General features: G+C 44.4%; 1 protein-coding gene across 1 annotated transcript in view; it reads right to left on the reverse strand.

The window, feature by feature from the left end:
* LOC106613485 (TSC22 domain family protein 2) overlaps positions 1 to 17843 on the reverse strand; it is a 69142-nt gene extending 51299 nt beyond the window's left edge. Inside the window, exon 1 of the mRNA XM_014215765.3 lies at positions 15465 to 17843. Coding sequence (XP_014071240.2) covers positions 15465 to 17113 — 1649 coding nt within the window. The 5' untranslated portion in view covers positions 17114 to 17843. The remainder of the gene's footprint in view (positions 1 to 15464) is intronic.
* Positions 17844 to 18109: the final 266 nt, after the last annotated feature.

The following is an 18109-nucleotide window of genomic DNA, read 5'->3' on the forward strand; positions in this document are numbered from 1 at the left end:
ATTTGGGTGAAGGAGAAATGGGGGAGGCTTGTGCGAGTTGCTGTGGAAGTGCAAAGTGTTGACCGGGTTAGGGAGAGCCAGGTGGAAAGCATGGCCAGCCGTAGAAAAATGCTTCTTGAAATTCTCAATTATAGTGGATTTATCGGTGGTGACAGTGTTTCCTAGCATCAGTGCAGTGGGCAGCTGGGAGGAAGTGCTCTTATTCTCCATGGACTTTACAGTGTCCCAACACTTTTTTGAGTTTGTGCTACAGGATGCAAATTTCTGGTTGAAAAAGCTAGCCTTAGTTTTACTAACTGCCTGTGTATATTGGTTCCTAACTTCCCTGAAAAGTTGCATATCACGGGGGCTATTCGATGCTAATGCAGTACGCCACAGGATGTTTTTGTGCTGGTCAAGGGCAGTCAGGTCTGGATTGAACCAAGGGCTATATCTGTTCCTGGTATAAAAAAAAAATGGAATGGGTCATGCTTATTTATGATGGTGAGGAAGGTACTTTTAAAGAATAACCAGGCATCCTCTACTGACGGGATGAGGTCAATATCCTTCCAGGATACCCGGGTCAGGTCGATTAGAAAGGCCTGCTCGCTGAAGTGTTTTAGGGAGCGTTTGACAGTGTTTACGGATTTGGAGTTGTACCTGGTGCCCGTGTTTACGGATTTGGGGTTGTACCTGGTAGGTTCCTTGATAATTTGTGTGAGATTGAGGGCATCTAGCTTAGATTGCAGGATGGCCGGGGGGTTAAGCATGTCCCAGTTTAGGTCACCTAGCAGCACGAGCTCTGAAGATAGATGGGGGGGGCAATCAATTCACATATGGAGTCCAGGGCACAACTGGGGGCAGAGGGTGGTCTATAGCAAGTGGCAACAGTGAGAGACTTGTTTCTAGAAAGGTGTATTTTTAACCTGTTAGGGCTAGGGGGCAGTATTGACACGGCCGGATAAAAAAACGTACCCGATTTAATCTGGTTACTACTCCTGCCCAGTAACTAGAATATGCATATAATTATTGGCTTTGGATAGAAAACACCCAAACGTTTCTAAAACTGTTTGAATGGTGTCTGTGTATAACAGAACTCAAATGGCAGGCCAAAACCTGAGAAGATTCCATGCAGGAAGTGGCCTGTCTGACAAGTAGTGTTTCATCTTGGCTCTTTTTATTGAAGACTGAGGATCTTTGCTCTAACGTGACACTTCCTACGGCTCCCATAGGCTCTCAGAGCCCGGGAAAAAGCTGAACGATATCGAGGCAGCCTCTGGCTGAAACACATTATCGCTTTTGGCAAGTGGCCGATCAGAGTACTATGGGCTTAGGCGCGTGCCCGAGTCGACCCCATGCTTTATTTTCTTTCGTCTGTTTACCTAAACGCAGATTCCCGGTCGGAATATTATCGCTTTTTTATGAGAAAAATGGCATAAAAATGGATTTTAAACAGCGGTTGACATACTTCGAAGTACGGTAATGGAATATTTAGAAAAAAAAATTGTCACGAATTGCGCCATGCTCGTCACCCTTATTTACCCTTTCGGATAGTGTCTTGAACGCACAAACAAAACGCCGCTGTTTGGACATAACTATGGATTATCTTGAACCAAACCAACATTTGTTATTGAAGTAGAAGTCCTGGGAGTGCATTCTGACGAAGACAGCAAAGGTAATAACATTTTTCTTATAGTAAATCTGACTTTGATGAGTGCTAAACTTGCTGGGTGTCTAAATAGCTAGCCCTGTGATGCCGGGCTATCTACTGAGAATATTGCAAAATGTGCTTTCACCGAAAAGCTATTTTAACCTGTTAGGGCTAGGGGGCAGTATTGACATGGCTGGATAAAAAAACATACCCGATTTAATCTGGTTACCACTCCTACCCAGTAACTAGAATATGCATATACTTATTACATATGGATAGAAAACACCCTAAAGTTTCTAAAACTGTTTGAATGGTGTCTGTGAGTATAACAGAACTCATATGGCAGGTCAAAACCTGAGAGATTCCTTTACAGGAAGTGGCCTGTCTGACCATTTCTTGAACTTCTTTTCCATCTCTATCTTTTACTAAGGATCTCTGCTCTAACGTGACACTTCCTACGTCGTGCGCTCAGAGCCCGGGAAAAACCTGAATGTCGTCATCCCAGCCCCAGGCTGAAACACATTACCGCCTTTCTCAAGTGGCCGATCAAGGGACTCTGGGCTTAGGCGCGTGACCCGACCGCCCCCGCCTTTGTGATTTTTTCCTCTGTTTGCCGAAAAGGAGATTCCCTGTCGGAATATTATCGCTTTTCTACGAGAAAAATGGCGTAAAAATTGATTTTAAACAGCGGTTGACATGCTTCGAAGTACGGTAATGGAATATTTAGAATTTTTTTGTCACGAATTGCGCCATGCGCGTAACCCTTCTTTACCATTTCGGATAGTGTCTGGAACGCACGAACAAAACGCCGCTATTCGGATATAACGATGGATTATTTTGGACCAAACCAACATTTGTTATTGAAGTAGCAGTCCTGGGAGTGCATTCTGACGAAGACAACAAAAGGTAATCAAACTTTTATAATAGTAAATATGATTATGGTGAGTGCTAAACTTGCCGGGTGTCTAAATAGCTAGCCCGTGATGCCTGGGCTATGTACTTAGAATATTGCAAAATGTGCTTTCACCAAAAAGCTATTTTAAAATCGGACATATCGAGTGCATAGAGGAGGTCTGTATCTATAATTCTTAAAATAATTGTTATGCTTTTTGTGAACGTTTATCGTGAGTAATTTAGTAAAATGTTAGCGAATTCCCCGGAAGTTTGCGGGGGGTATGCTAGTTCTGAACGTCACATGCTAATGTAAAAAGTTGGTTTTTGATATAAATATGAACTTGATTGAACAAAACATGCATGTATTGTATAACATAATGTCCTAGGGTTGTCATCTTATGAAGATCATCAAAGGTTAGTGCTACATTTAGCTGTGGTTTGGGTTTATGTGACATTATATGCTAGCTTGAAAAATGGGTGTCTGATTATTTCTGGCTGGGTACTCTGCTGACATAGTCTAATGTTTTGCTTTCGTTGTAAAGCCTTTTTGAAATCGGACAGTGTGGTTAGATTAACGAGAGTCTTGTCTTTAAAATGGTGAAAAATAGTCATATGTTTGAAAAATTGAAGTTTTGGGATTTTTGAGGTTTTTGAATAACGCGCCACGGGATTACACTGGCTGTTACGTAGGTGGGACGATTTCGTCCCACATACCCTAGAGAGGTTAAAAGTAGAAGCTCGAATTGTTTGGGTACAGACCTGGATAGTATGACAGAACTCTGCAGGCTCTCTCTGCAATAGATTGCAACTCCGCCCCCTTTGGCAGTTCTATCTGGTTGTAAAATGTTGTAGTTAGGGATGGAAATGTCAGGGTTTTCGGTGGTCTTCCTAAGCCAGGATTCAGACACGGCTAAGACATCTGGGTTGGCAGAGTGTGCTAAAGCAGTGGATAAAACAAACTTAGGGAGGATGCTTCTAATGTTAACATGCATGAAACCAAAGTCTTTTACCGTGACAGAAGTCAACAAATGAGAGCACCTGGGGAAAAGGAGTGGAGCTAGGCACTGCAGGTCCTGGATTAACCTCTACATCACCAGAGGAACAGAGGAGGAGTATGATGAGGGTACGGCTTAAGGCTATAAGAACTGGTCGTCTAGTACGTTCAGAACAGAGAGTAAAAGGAGCAGGTTTCTGGGCGCGATAGAATAGATTCAAGGCATAATGTACAGACAAGGGTATGGTAGGATGTGAGTACAGGGGAGGTAAACCAAGGCATTGAGTGATGAGAGATATTGTCTCTCGACACATTTAAACCAGGTGATGTCACCGCATGTGTGGGAGATGGAACTAAAATGGTTGGATAAGGCATATTGAGCAAGGCTAGAGGCTCTACAGTGAAATAAGACGATAATCACTAACCAGAACAGCAATGGACAAGGCATATTGACATTAGGGAGAGGCATGCGTAGCCGAGTGATCATAGGGGTCCAGTGAGTAGATTAGGTTGGCTGGAGAGACAGCGATTCAGACAGCTAGCAGGCCGGTGCTAGAGGGACGTCGCGACGGAGGAAGTCTGTTATAGCCTCCTTGTGCGGTTACTTCGGTAGACCAGTCATGATGTATTAGTAGGGTTCCGTGTAGCAAAGGGGTCCAGTCCAATTGGCAAAGTAGGTATAGTGGCCCAAGAAAGTGGCCGATGGATCTATTCAGCTAACAGTCCAATATGCTCTAGACAGCTAGCGGGCCACGGATAGCAGATGGGCATTCAGGGGACGTCGCGACATAGGAGCCAGTTGAGTAACCCCCCTCGAGCAGATTACGTCGGTAGTCCAGTCGTGAAGGATCGGCAGGGCTCCGTACCAGCAGTAAAAGGGATCCAGGCCAGTTGGCAAAATAGGTATTGTAGCCCAGCAGTGGCTGATGGACCTCTTCAGCTAGCCGGGAGATGGGCCTAGCTCCAGGCTAATTGGTGCTTGCTTCGGGACAGACACGTTAGCCAGGAGTAGCCACTCGGATTGCAGCTAGCTAGCTTTTCTATAACAAGGAGGACGCACAAGACATCCTCCAAACACCCCACAGGGCCGACATCCTGTTATTTGCAAGAGGAAGCGACACAGGTACAGAGGACAAAGAGCCGGATGCCTGGTCAGGACCTGGAGAAGGCGAGTGGGAAAACGGCCGTTACCGTCAATACTACTCGCCAACGTGCAATGATTGGACAATAAATTAGACGAGGTACGATCACAAATATCCCACCAACGGGATATCAAAAACTGTAACATCCTATGTTTCATGAAATCGTGGCTGAATGGCGACATGGATATTCAGCAAGCGGGATATACGCTGCAACGGCAAGATAGAACAGCACACTCCGGTAAGACGAGGGAGGGTGGTCTGTGCATATTTGTAAACAACAGCTAGTGCACGAAATCTAAGGAAGTCTCTAGATTTCTCGCCTGAAGTAGAGTATATTGTGATAAATTGCAGGCCACACTACTTGCCGAGAGCATTTTCAGCTATACTTTTCGTGGCTGTTAATTTACCACCACAGACAGATGCTGGCACTAAGACCGCACTGTCAGCTGTATAAGGAAATAAGCAAACAGGAAAGCAATTACCCAGAGGCAGCGCCCCTAGTGGCCGGAGACTTTAATGCAGGGAAACTTAAATCAGCTCTACCAAATTTCTATCAACATGTTAAATGTACAACTAGTGCGAGAAAAAAATAAATCTAGATCACCTGTACTCCCCACACAGAGACGCGTACAAAGCTCTCCCTCGCCCTCCATTTGGTAAATCCAACCACAACTCTATCCTCCCGATTCCAGCTTACAAGCAAAAATTAAAGCAGGAAGCACCAGTGACTCGGTCTATAAAAAAAGTGGTCAGATGAAGCAGATGCTATACTATAGGACTGTTTTGTTATCACAGACTGGAACATGTTCCGGGATTCTTCCGATGGCATTGAGGAGTACACATCAGTCACTGGCTTTATCAATAAGTGCATCGAGGATGTCGTCCCCACAGTGACTGTACGTACATACCACAACCAGAAGCCATGGATTACAGGCAACATTCGCACTGAGCTAAAGGGTCGAGCTGCCGCTTTCAAGATGTGGGACTCTAACCCGGAAGCTTGCAAGAAATCCTGCTATGCCCTGCACCGAACCATCAAACAGGCAAAGCGTCAATACATGGCTAAGACTGAATCATACTACACCGGCTCCGACGCTCGTCTTATGTGGCAGGGCTTGCAAACTATTACAGACTACAAAGGGAAGCACAGCTGCGAGCTGCCCAGTGACACGAGCGTACCTGACGAGCTAAATCACTTCAATGCTCGCTTCGAGGCAAGCAACATTGAGGCATGCATTAGAGCATCAGCTGTTCTGGACGACTGTGTGATCACGCTCTCGGTAGCCGACGTGAGTAAGACCTTTAAACAGGTCAACATACATAAGGCTGCAGGGCCAGACGGATTACCAGGATGTGTGCTCCGGGCATGTGCTGACCAACTGGCAGGTGTCTTCACTGACATTTTCAACATGTCCCTGATTGAGTCTAACACCAACATGTTTCAAGCAGACCACCATAGTCCCTGTGCCCAAGAACACAAAGGCAACCTGCCTAAATGACTACAGACCGTAGCATTCATGTCCATAGCCATGAAGTGCTTTGAAAGGTTAGTAATGGCTCACATCAACACCATTATCCCAGGAACCCTAGACCCACTCCAATTTGCATACCGCCCAAACAGATCCACAGATGGTGCAATCCCTATTGCACTCCACACTGCCCTTTCCCACCTGGACAAAAGGAACACTTATGTGAGAATGTTATTCATTGACTACAGCTCAGCGTTCAACACCATAGAAGAGATTATCCAGACAACCACAGCAGCTCTCTGAAGCAGCCTACCTGGCTCAACATCCAAGCCCTGATCCTCAGAACATATGGAGGGCCCTAACACAACAAGGCCTACCATTAAACCAGTCTATTGAAGACACCTCATGGAGGTGGAACATTGGCGGATCAGAGCGACGCTCTGTAAAATACGAGACCATCCAAATAATCTCAGAGGGCCGCTCTTCATATGAGTAATCTCAGAGACATGGAATTGCATGGAGGAGAGTCCCATCAGTGGCCCTGAGTGACTCACAAGCTGCCGTTCTCAAAGAACGTAGGAAGTGTCGAATGACCAATATGGTATTTTTTTAGGGCCAATACCGATTTTTTTGGTAAATGTCTTGACAAACTGGGTAAATTAAGATGGCATAGGCCTACTCACAATACAGCTGAATATATATTAAATAGGGATTGTGTTGCATGCATTGTGATATTGAGCTTGTTTTGGCTGATCATTGGAGTCTACAGTGCTATAGGTGACAAACAATTTGTTTGCCTTCCATTTGGGACTTACAGTGCATTCGGAAAGCATTCAGACCTTTTGACTACTTTACACATTTTGTTAAGTTACAGCCTTATTCTAAAACGTATTAATTTTTCCCTCATCAATACACACACACACACACACACACACACACACACACACACACACACACAATACCCCATAATAACAAGTTTAAAACTTTTTGTACATTTATTAAAAATAAAACAGAAATACCTCATTTACATAAGTATTCAGACCCTTTGCTATGAGACTCGAAATTGAGCTCAGGTGAATCCTGTTTCCATTGATCATCCTTGAGATGTTTCTACAACTTGACTGGAGTCCACCTGTGGTAAATTCAATTGATTGGACATGATTTGGAAAGCACACACACCTGTCTATATAAAAATGTCCCACAGTCAACAGTGCATGTGAGAGCAAAAACCAAACCATGAGGTCAAAGGAATTGCCCTTAGAGCTCCAAGACAGGATTGTGTCGAGACACAGATCTGCAACATTGAAGGTCTGCAGCATTGAAGATACCCAAGAAAACATTCTTAAATGGAAAAAGTATGGAACAACTAAAGACTCTTCATAGAGCTGGCCGCCCGGCCAAACTGAGCAATCGGGGGAGAAGGGTGAAGAGGCAACTCCGGGATGCTGGCCTTCTAGGCAGATTTGCAAAAGGAAAAAGATATCTCAAACTGGCCAATAAGAAGAAAAGATTAAGATGGGCAAAAGAACAGACACTGGACAGAGGAACTCTGCCTAGAAGGCCAGCATCCCGGAGTCACCTCTTCACTGTTGACGTTGAGACTGGTGTTTTGCGGGTACTATTTAATGAAGCTGCCAGTTGAGGACTTGTGAGGCGTCTGTTTCTCAAACTAGACACTAATATACTTGTCCTCTTGCTCAGTTATGCACCGGGGCTCCCACTTTCTATTCTTGTTAGAGACAGTTTGCGCTGTTCTGTGAAGGGAGTAGTACACAGCGTTGTACGAGATCTTCAGTTTCATGGCAAGTTCACGCATGGAATAGCCTTCATTTCTCAGAACAAGATTAGACTGACGAGTTGCAGAAGAAAGTTGTTTCTGGCCCTTTTGAGCCTGTAATCGAACCCACAAATGCTGATGCTCCAGATACTCAACTAGTCTAAAGAAGGACAGTTTTATTGTTTCTTTAATCAACACAACAGTTTTCAGCTGTGCTAACAATTGCAAAATGGTTCTCTAATGATCAATTAGCCTTTAAAATGATAAACTTGGATTAGCTAACACAACATGTGCCATTGGAACACAGGAGCGATGGCTGCTGATAATGGGCCTCTGTACACCTATGTAGATATTCCACAAAAGAAATCTGCAGTTTACAGCTACAATAGTCATTTACAACATTAACAATGATTTTGATCAATTTGATGTTATTTTAAATGGACCATTTTTTTTTTGCTTTTCTTTCAAAAGCAATGACATTTCTAAATGACCCCAAACTTTTGAACGTTAGTGTGTATGTAGGTAGGTCGGTAGGCAGGGAGCTGGCAGGTATATATTTTTAATTTGGGACAGTTCATGTTCAGTTTGGGATGGCTGAAATTGCATTTTGGGAAAATTCTGGGACTGATGGAAAAAGTTAAGTCTCGAGCCATGATCGTAACCAATGTAATGAAATACAAGTTACATTTCTGAAATATGTAGGTGAACTTATGAGACTCGGTCAAGTCATCTGATGTAACCTACAAAAAAACAAGCAGCCCAGGACATAGGCTAGTACAGGTCAGAGAGCCCACCGAAAGGACTCATTGAACATTTCTAAGAATCTGAAGGGGTCCATTAGTCATTGTCATCACCAGGAGAACAGTCGTCTACTTGGGTAGTGGGCCGAGAACGATAAGGTTTTGACAATTTCTCTTTGGTCTTGAGACTTCCCTTTGAAATGAAGCCCAGAGATACTTCACATACTGTAACCACTATGAAAAAAATGGTGTGTAAGGAAGAGTGAGAGAAAGCAAGAGAGCGATAGAATGCCAGGGGGAGACAGCAAGAGAGATGCCTGGCCAACATGCACAGTTGTTTGTACATGGTCAACATTCTGGGAACTGCCTGTGACACACTATGGGGCTGATTCAATTCCAAATGTAAACTGGGTTAGTATGGACTCTGAAGGCAAAACAACAATGTTCTTGTTTCAGAGTTGTTTTTCTTAGAGGAGGGACCCTTGTCTGTGGAAGCTGAAATACACACTTGTATTTACATAACTTAACAGTGTCAGACATTTTTAAGGTTAATAATATGGAAAACGGCCATTTAAAATGAACATTTTGAACTTGGGACTAGTTCCCAGATCCAAAGCACGTCTACTATTAGGTCTTCCTATTTTACACAGAGGTCAGGGGTCATTCCATGAGGATGAATTTAACATTTTGAAGGGGCCATTTGCAGTATCAATAACCTTAAAATTCCACAGTAAAAATGTCTGATGCCGTTATAATAAGTTAGATACAAGTGTGTAGTTGCAAAGTGAAAAGGTTACCATGTCTGCTTAGTAGTCACAGATCACACACTATTTAAAAGCACATTCTAAAATAGTCATCAACATTATTCTAGGAAACACAGCGTTTGAGGTCATTTTGTAAAACAGGGTTAGTGTTACAATTTCAAAGAAGCACTTTTTTATTGTAGTTATTTTCAGTGTTGTTTTTATAAGATAACATATCTACAGTTGTTTGTCATGAACATGGACTGTCAAGTCATTTCCTACAAAAAGTTGATCAGATAAAGCATGAAAATTAAATGAACTGTATTTGTTATATTTGAATGTTAAAATAGGGTTACAGAACGTTTCGGTTTTTTTTTTCTCTCTCTCAATTTGGCTGCATCTTTAAGTGCACTAATATCATAGGGTAATTTATTTGGGGCTAACTCACCACCTACGTAAGTGGAAACGAAAAAACATATTAGCTAGATCAAACTCTAAATATAATACCCACTGCTAGTAGCCTTGTATTAATCTAAGATATGTTTAATGTCCCCAAAAAAGTTGCAGTTGTAGCCTAGCGCCCAATGCAATGGCCAATGCGTATTTCGCATGCACTGCATATCAAAGCCATATTAAATATCTTAGTTGTAAAATAGTTGCTATTGAGCTCAAAACTGAGAGCTGAGAAATAACAAATACAGTGGATTTGGAAAGTATTCAGACCCCTTGACGTTTTCCAGATTTTGTTACCTTAGACTTATTCTGAAATGTATTAAATAGTTTCCCCCCCTCATCAATCTACACACTATACTCCATAATGACAAAGGAAAAACAGGTTGAGCTCAGGCGCATCCTAGTTCCATTAACCATCCTTGAGATGTTTCTATAACTTGTCCACCTGTGGTAAATTCAATTAATTGGACATGATTTGGAAAGGCACACACAGCTATATAAGGTCCCACAGTTGACAGTGCATGTCAGTGCAAAAACCAAGCCATGAGGTCGAAAGAAATTGTACATAGAGCTCAGATCGGGGGAAGGGTACCAAAAAATGGCTGCAGCATTGAAGGTTTCCAAGAACACAGTGGCCTCCATCATTCTTAAATGGAAGAAGTTTGGAACCACCAAGACCCTTCCTAGAGCTAGCTACCCGGCCAAACTGAGAAATCGGGGGAGAAGGGCCTTGGTCAGGGAGGTGACCTAGAACCTGATGGTCACTCTGACAGAGCTCCAGAGTTCATCTGTGGAGATGGGAGAACCTTCCAGAAGGACAACCATCTCTGCAGCACTCAACCAATCAGGCCTTTATGGTAGAGTGGCCAGACGGAAGCCAGTCCTCAGTAAAAGGCACATGACAGCCCGCTTGGAGCTTGCCAAAAGGCACCTAAAGGACTCTGACCACGAGAAACGAGATTCTCTGGTCTGATGAAAGCAAGATTGAACTCTTTGTCCTGAATGAACAGAGCAAAGTACAGAGAGATCCTTGATGAAAACCTGCTCCAGAGCGCTCAGGGCCTCAGACTGGGGGGCGAAGGTTCACCTTCAAACAGGACAACGACCGTCAGTACACATCCAAGACAACACAGGAGTGGCTTAGGGACAAGTCTCAATGTCCTTGAGTGGCCCAGCCAGAGCTCGGACTTGAACCCGATCGAACATCTCTGGAGAGACTTGAAAATAGCTGTGCAGCGACGCTCCCCATCCAACCAGACCGCACTTGAGAGGATCTGCGGAGAAGAATGAGAGAAACTCCCCAAATAAATGTGTGCCAAGCTTGTGGCGTCATACCGAAGACTCGAGACTAATCCCTGTCAACAAAGTACTTAGTAAAAGGTCTTAATATTTCTGTAAATGTAATGTCAGTTTTTTATAAATGAGCAAAAATGTATAAAAACCTGTTTTTACTTTGTCATTATGGGGTATTGTGTGTAGACAGACAGAAAAAAACATTTTAATCAATTTTAGAATAAGGCTGTAACATAACATGTGGAAAAAGGGAAGGGCTCGGAATACTTTCCGAATGCAATGTATATACAGTACCACAAGAGATTATTTATTTTTACTACATTGTAGAATAATAGTGAAAACATCAAAACGATGAAATAACACATATGGAATCATGTAGTAACCAAAAAATAATAATACAATAAAATAGAGTTAAAATATATTTTAGATTCTTCAAAATAGCCACCCTTTGCCTTGATAACAGCTTTGCACACTCTTGGCATCAGTGTATTAGTGTTTTGAAACTTTTTTTGTGGACCCCAGGAAGAGTAGCTGCTGCTTCTGCAAAAGTTCATGGGGATCCAAATAAACAAATATAGGCTAGCCTACCAGCATACACACTCCAAGGTTAACCAAACTTCAGCACAGGAACATTCTACACACGTGTTCTGGTGCGCATCTATAGGAACCCTCTGGAGATCCCCCCCCAAGAGTCTATAAACAGTGAGAGTAAAAGCCAACAAGAGTCAGCCTGAACAATGATAGATTAAGGACAGAAAAAAGCCCAACATCAACCACCCCAGGTCAGGACCGATCGAGGCAGTTGACAGAGGCGAGGCCTGGTGACTCAATCGAGCCATGTTATCTCATAGCTAACTGGGCCCCAGATCCATTGGCTATCATCGCCACCTGTCCCCTCTGTCCACTCAACCTCCGACACAGCCTGTCCTGGGCTGCGTCCCAAATGGCACCCTGTAGGGCTCTGGTCAAAAGCAGTGCCGGTTACACAGGGCTCCCCTGATGTCATGGCCGACATACGAGAACGATTAGCAAATGGGCACGGCTGTTCCCCGATGACATCACACTGGCAACAACTCGCTCTGTCCACCACCATTCCTCCTTCTCTCCCCTATCATGCACATCAACAACTCTGTGATGCTGGCCTGGAACAAAGTCTGTCGGCAAACAATGATTAGTTTCAGGAAAAAAAGCATCGGGACAATACAATCAGACCTCATTTCACACACACCCCGCTATACTAGAGACAATTGAAAAGTGGGTATTGATGAGGTGGCATGCGAGGACGAGAGCAAGGAGACATTCGACACCATTTTGAGAACAAAACACAGGGCTACATGCTAGGAGCGTATTCATTTCAGTTAAAGTGTCAGCTGCAAAACAATTACTTTTAGTGTAATTTATTTGAGAGCCCTCAACTCAAAAAGGAGAGGTGGTAAATAAGGGGTACTGATTGTCTATAACGAAGTGGGTTATTATCCAGTTTTTGTGGGCGGAGGCATCATGCCTATAGGGGGCACACAGGCATGTGCCCCCTCAGATTTGTCCTGTAAAAATGTTTTTGTTGTTTCTCTGTATACTACTAGCAACTTTATCAAGTCGGCTTTAGTTTCCCAATCTGGGATAGCCATCTCCCAGCCTCATAGCTAGCTACCAAGAAGCCATTTCAGGCTATCAATAAAGTTAGAGTAGCTAGCTTGTCAAGCCATAGGTGGGACGTCCATAAGACTCAGCCTACCCTAATATAAACTGAATTAAATTACCAAAATTATTTTGCCTACTCCTATCAATACAGAAATAAATTAAATCATTCAAAATAGGCTACTACACCAGAAAGTATGGTTGAGCCACAGAGGATCATTAGCTTCTTTAAAAATGTATTGTTTTAAATCGCATTGTCTACAGTCGGAAGGGCATGCCATTTCGGCAGCATGAGCGGCAAACACCAAATAGATTATTATTGAGTTGCGACTGTCAGTGAAAAGTAGAGGCCCAGCCAGGCATATCGCTATATTTCTAAACACAATCGCGGGAAAACGTAGTTTGGAAAGCAAATGACTATTGCTGTAAAGAGAAGACAAAGAAATTCTCAACTTAATTGAGCTAACATTATAGCCTATATTATTGGCACCAGTTGAGAGTATCGATCATATTCCCGGTGAGTTCGTATACTCACTCCATCATTGGTGGGTCAGTGCCACTTGAAAGTTTGTTTTTAGACAATTTCCTCCTCCAGGTTAGATGGATGTCAAATTGTATTTGTATCAAAGCCATATTAAATATCTTAGTTGTAAAATAGTTGCTATTGAGCTCAAAACAGAGCTGAGAAATAACAAATACAGTGCATTTGGAAAGTACTCAGACCCCTTGACGTTTTCCAGATTTTGTTACCTTAGACTTATTCTGAAATGTATTAAATAGTTTCCCCCCCCTCATCAATCTACACACTATACTCCATAATGACAAAGCAAAAACAGGTTGAGCTCAGGTGCATCCTAGTTCCATTAACCATCCTTGAGATGTTTCTATAACTTGTCCACCTGTGGTAAATTCAATTAATTGGACATGATTTGGAAAGACACACACGGCTATATAAGGTCCCACAGTTGACAGTGCATGTCAGTGCAAAAACCAAGCCATGAGGTCGAAAGAAATTGTACGTAGAGCTCAGATCGGGGGAAGGGTACCAAAAAATGGCTGCAGCATTGAAGGTCCCAAAGAACACAGTTGCCGCCATCATTCTTAAATGGAAGAAGTTTGGAACCACCAAGACCCTTCCTAGAGCTAGCTACCCGGCCAAACTGAGAAATCGGGGGAGAAGGGCCTTGGTCAGGGATGTGACCTAGAACCTGATGGTCACTCTGACAGAGCTCCAGAGTTCATCTGTGGAGATGGGAGAACCTTCCAGAAGGACAACCATCTCTACAGCACTCAACCAATCAGGCCTTTATGGTCTAGTGGCCAGACGGAAGCCAGTCCTCAGTAAAAGGCACATGACAGCCCGCTTGGAGCTTGCCAAAAGGCACCTAAAGGACTCTGACCACGAGAAACGAGATTCTCTGGTCTGATGAAAGCAAGATTGAACTCTTTGGCCTGAATGAACAAAGCAAATTACAGAGAGATCCTTGATGAAAACCTTCTCCAGAGCGCTCAGGACCTCAGACTGAGGGCGAAGGTTCACCTTCCAACAGGACAACGACCATAAGTACCCCTCATCAATCTTCTCGTAGGACTATGAGATGGATCAGACAATTTTTATTGATCTGTTTGTCAGTGTCAGCAAAGTAGGCTACCCTGTCATTTTTGTCATATTATAAAAGATTCTGCTAATGTCTCCACCTTCCAGTCATATAAAGTGTAGTAGATTAGCATGAAATATGTTTATAAAAAGATTGAGTTATGTTATTAGCCCAAATTAGGACTATGCAATCTACTCATGACATTAGGAATAGTATACCATCTTACATAAAAGTCTGCAAATGCGATAATGCACAGAATGCTTTATTATAAAGGTGCATTGTTATGGTGAAAATGATCTTCCCCAAACTTAAAACAACTCACGCGCCACCTGTGTCTCTAACGATCTTAGCTGGCATGCCTGCTGGCAAGGTTGGTAGACTTTAGAAAACCAAGCAATAACTAAATGTAAAGAATAAAACTCACATAAGACTCTCCTTTAAATCTTTTACCCAGATTTTCGCAAGAGATGCATATTTAGTTTCTTTAAAAATAGAACCACTAGTCAAGTAGGATACAGACGGCTCAAGAGGTATGCTTAGATATGCAGAATGGACATTTTTATATTAGAATTAAGCATAAATTATTATATGTTTCAGGTCTTTAAGAAATTCAATTCTCGAACAGGGTCATATATCCAACCCCCCCACCAGCTATCCTCAAGTATTTTGTGCCTCCTGTTTGTGGGCACAAAAGAAAAACACCAAAACTTTACGATAGTTCTCTCTGGCGCAATGCTCCTCCCTGCCAGCCGCACTCCCGCCTGCCAAACTCCAAATTTACTCTCTGAACACAACTGCAAGACATGTTTTTACATACAACTAAACAATTCCAGGAATAGCATACCTCACACCAGCCTTGGCAAGGGGAGGTGTTCACTACACAATGTCGAGTATGACTGCATTGCTGCAGAATGTGATGTAAAACATGATTACGTTTTTTTTTGTTTATCTTAACATGATGCTCATTGACACCTGTTGAGTGTGAATGTATAAACACCTTGTGTGTACACTAAAGAATACAATGAGGTTGAACATTGAGATAGGGAGTGGCCACTGGCATTTTAAATGAAATTGAAACAGTCATCTTTCTTACCCATCCTCATCCCCATCCATGGGAATGGCTATCCCGAACAGACTGTTGACGGTGGGATTGGCCAGCTGCAGGCTCTCTGGGATAAAAGGCCTCATGAAATCTTTTCCCAGGGTGGCGTTGGGCTGAGGAAGGTTGTCTGACCTCCTGCGGCTGTCATCCTCTTGGCTGGCTGCGGGAAGGCCCTGCCCAGCAGATCCCGACGTGGCCCCACTGCAAACTACCTGGGCCTGGGAGAGTCCTCCTGGGCCTGGGGGGGTGTTGGTGGCGCTGGGCACTGTGGCAGGCACGTTCTGGACAACGGAGGCTGTGGAAGGTGCGAGGACACTGCCCACTCCACCTGAAGGCAGGGGCTGACTCACAGGGTGCTGTATGGCACCCCCGGGCAGGAGAGGGGCCATCACTGCACCGCTGCCCACCTGCAGTAACATCCCCGGGACTGAGGCTAATGGACCGCTGTGCAGAGACCCTGTCAGCTCCCCGGCCTGAGCCAACAACCCCAGCACCTGAGCACTGGGGCCGGCTGGGGTGATGACAGGCGAGGGGGCCTGGCTCGCAGGAGGCCCCACAGTGAGGGAGGCCATAGGGAGGGTTTGAGTGCTGGAGCTCTGAGGCTGGTGAGGGGGTAAGTAGTCCAGCTGACTGGGGTGCGTGCCAGAGGGATGAGCAGAGTAGGCAAACTGCTGGGCTTGCGTGGCAAGAGGCATATGGGGAAATTTTTTCAGCATGCCGCCTTGGGGCGCCCCGTTGAGGCCAGTAGGGTGAAGTGTTTGGGGGACAGCGGGCTGGACGTTGACCTGGGCCTGGGATACCACTGCTGAGTAACCCATGGGCTGGAAGGAACTCCCCCCGTTCCCTATTTGGGGCGCTAGGCCGTAGCCTTGCTGCTGAGGCTCCGGAGGATGGCCATGATGGATAGTGGAGTAGCCACTATCACCTGTGGACTCTTGAGCCTCTGTGGACAGGGTACTAGAAGCAACCACAGAGTCTCCTGTGGCCCCAAGCCCAGTGTCCCTGTCTGCATTGTGGTCAAGGGTGACAGTGTGTTTTATGCTATCCACAGTCCTGCTCATGCCAGAGCCCTCAGAATCTCTCTCATAGAACTCTGTACATGTCCATCTGCCCCGTCTGAAGGGCTCCCCTGTACCATGGTCAAGTTTAATGACCCTGAAACGTGAACTATAGCTTACAGTGGTTGTAGTGCTAGGCGCAGCTGGGGGCGTTTGAGCCACACTTGTTGGGGAGACATTCGCAGCAGGGACAGCATTGACTGTTGTCAGCTGCTGAGTTGCCAAGGTTGGAATGGAGGGCTTACTCGCGGCTGGTACAGGCACACTACCCCCTAAAAGGTTTTGATTGACATGACTTCTGCCTGTACTTCTAAAAGCGTGCCCCCCGTTAAAATGACCTGTTGCAGCCTCCACTTCCCCTACGTTGTTTAAGGTTTCCTCGGATGAACTTCTGTCACATACCCCCGTGTCAATATCGGCCCGTGACAAGTCGAATATTTCTGATGACACATCCTCGGTTCTGGATTCGTCAGGGTCGTCCAGACTCTCGGTGTCATCCGTGATGCTACTGGCCGCCACCTGAGCCTGTGTCACACTTGTGATTTGAAAACAGCTCTTCTTCTTTGCTGGCATTTTTGACATATTTAATATGTTAGTCACTCCAGCTCTCTATTTACAGATTAAAGTGTTAAGTATGAGCTCAATTAGTTAGGTAGTCTTCTAACTTATCCATCTAAAGAACTCACAGTTTATAACGAGAGACAAGTATGCGACATCTTCCTTGCTCCCCTCTCCTGTTGCAGAGTGTGTCTGAGTATAAAAACGAACAAACAAATTTCCTCTGAACTCGGACAAGGTAACTAGCAAGCTAGTCTCCGTCAGCACTAAAAGTGACAAGTCTCCCGATACCACCGTCTCCTCTCCTCCGGCTCCTCCAGACCTGGCCTCCCGTGTGAGGTATTTTTACGGCCCGGAGTTGCAAGCAGGCCGCTGTCGCAGTTACTGCTCACCGGCAGCTACCGATACTTCAGTCTGACTGGCGGGCCTCGTTTTTCACCACTCTCCCTTTTAGCTAGCCAGCCAGCTAATGTAGCTAAAAGCGAACTAGCTAGCTAGCCAAATAGCTATCGTTAGTTCTCTCCTTACACAGGAACCAGCCTGCACGACATCATATAAACAAGTCCATATCCTTCTTCAACTCGTCACATGGAATCTATATCCTCCTACGGTAGACATAAATTCCTGAATTGAAGAAAGTTCAGCTTCCCCGTCCTCGGGTTCTCTCACTCTTTAGAACTCCTACTGTGACTGAAATTCACTTACTAGCAGGCTAGCTCAAGTATGGCTCTGCTCATTCTCTACCACTCGACAAGATGGCAAAAAAAAACGCACAGCACTCTGGGAGAGTTGCGCATTGGCGTCCTGTCTGTGATTGGCGTGCATAAATCATTTGAGAATTGAATAATTCGGAGGGGATACGATGATTTGCTAATATTCTGAAAGAATACGGTATCTAAAACACATTTCATATCCCCAAATATCCCCAGACACGTGTGAAATTTCTGCCAACATAGACATCTGTGTTTGGTTAATATTGGGTCAGATACAGATCAGCCTTGATTTCAACGTCCACATAGA

The sequence above is a fragment of the Salmo salar genome, chromosome 10 (genome assembly GCF_965601325.2).
Source record: "Salmo salar chromosome 10, fSalSal1, whole genome shotgun sequence".
NCBI lineage: Eukaryota > Metazoa > Chordata > Actinopteri > Salmoniformes > Salmonidae > Salmo > Salmo salar.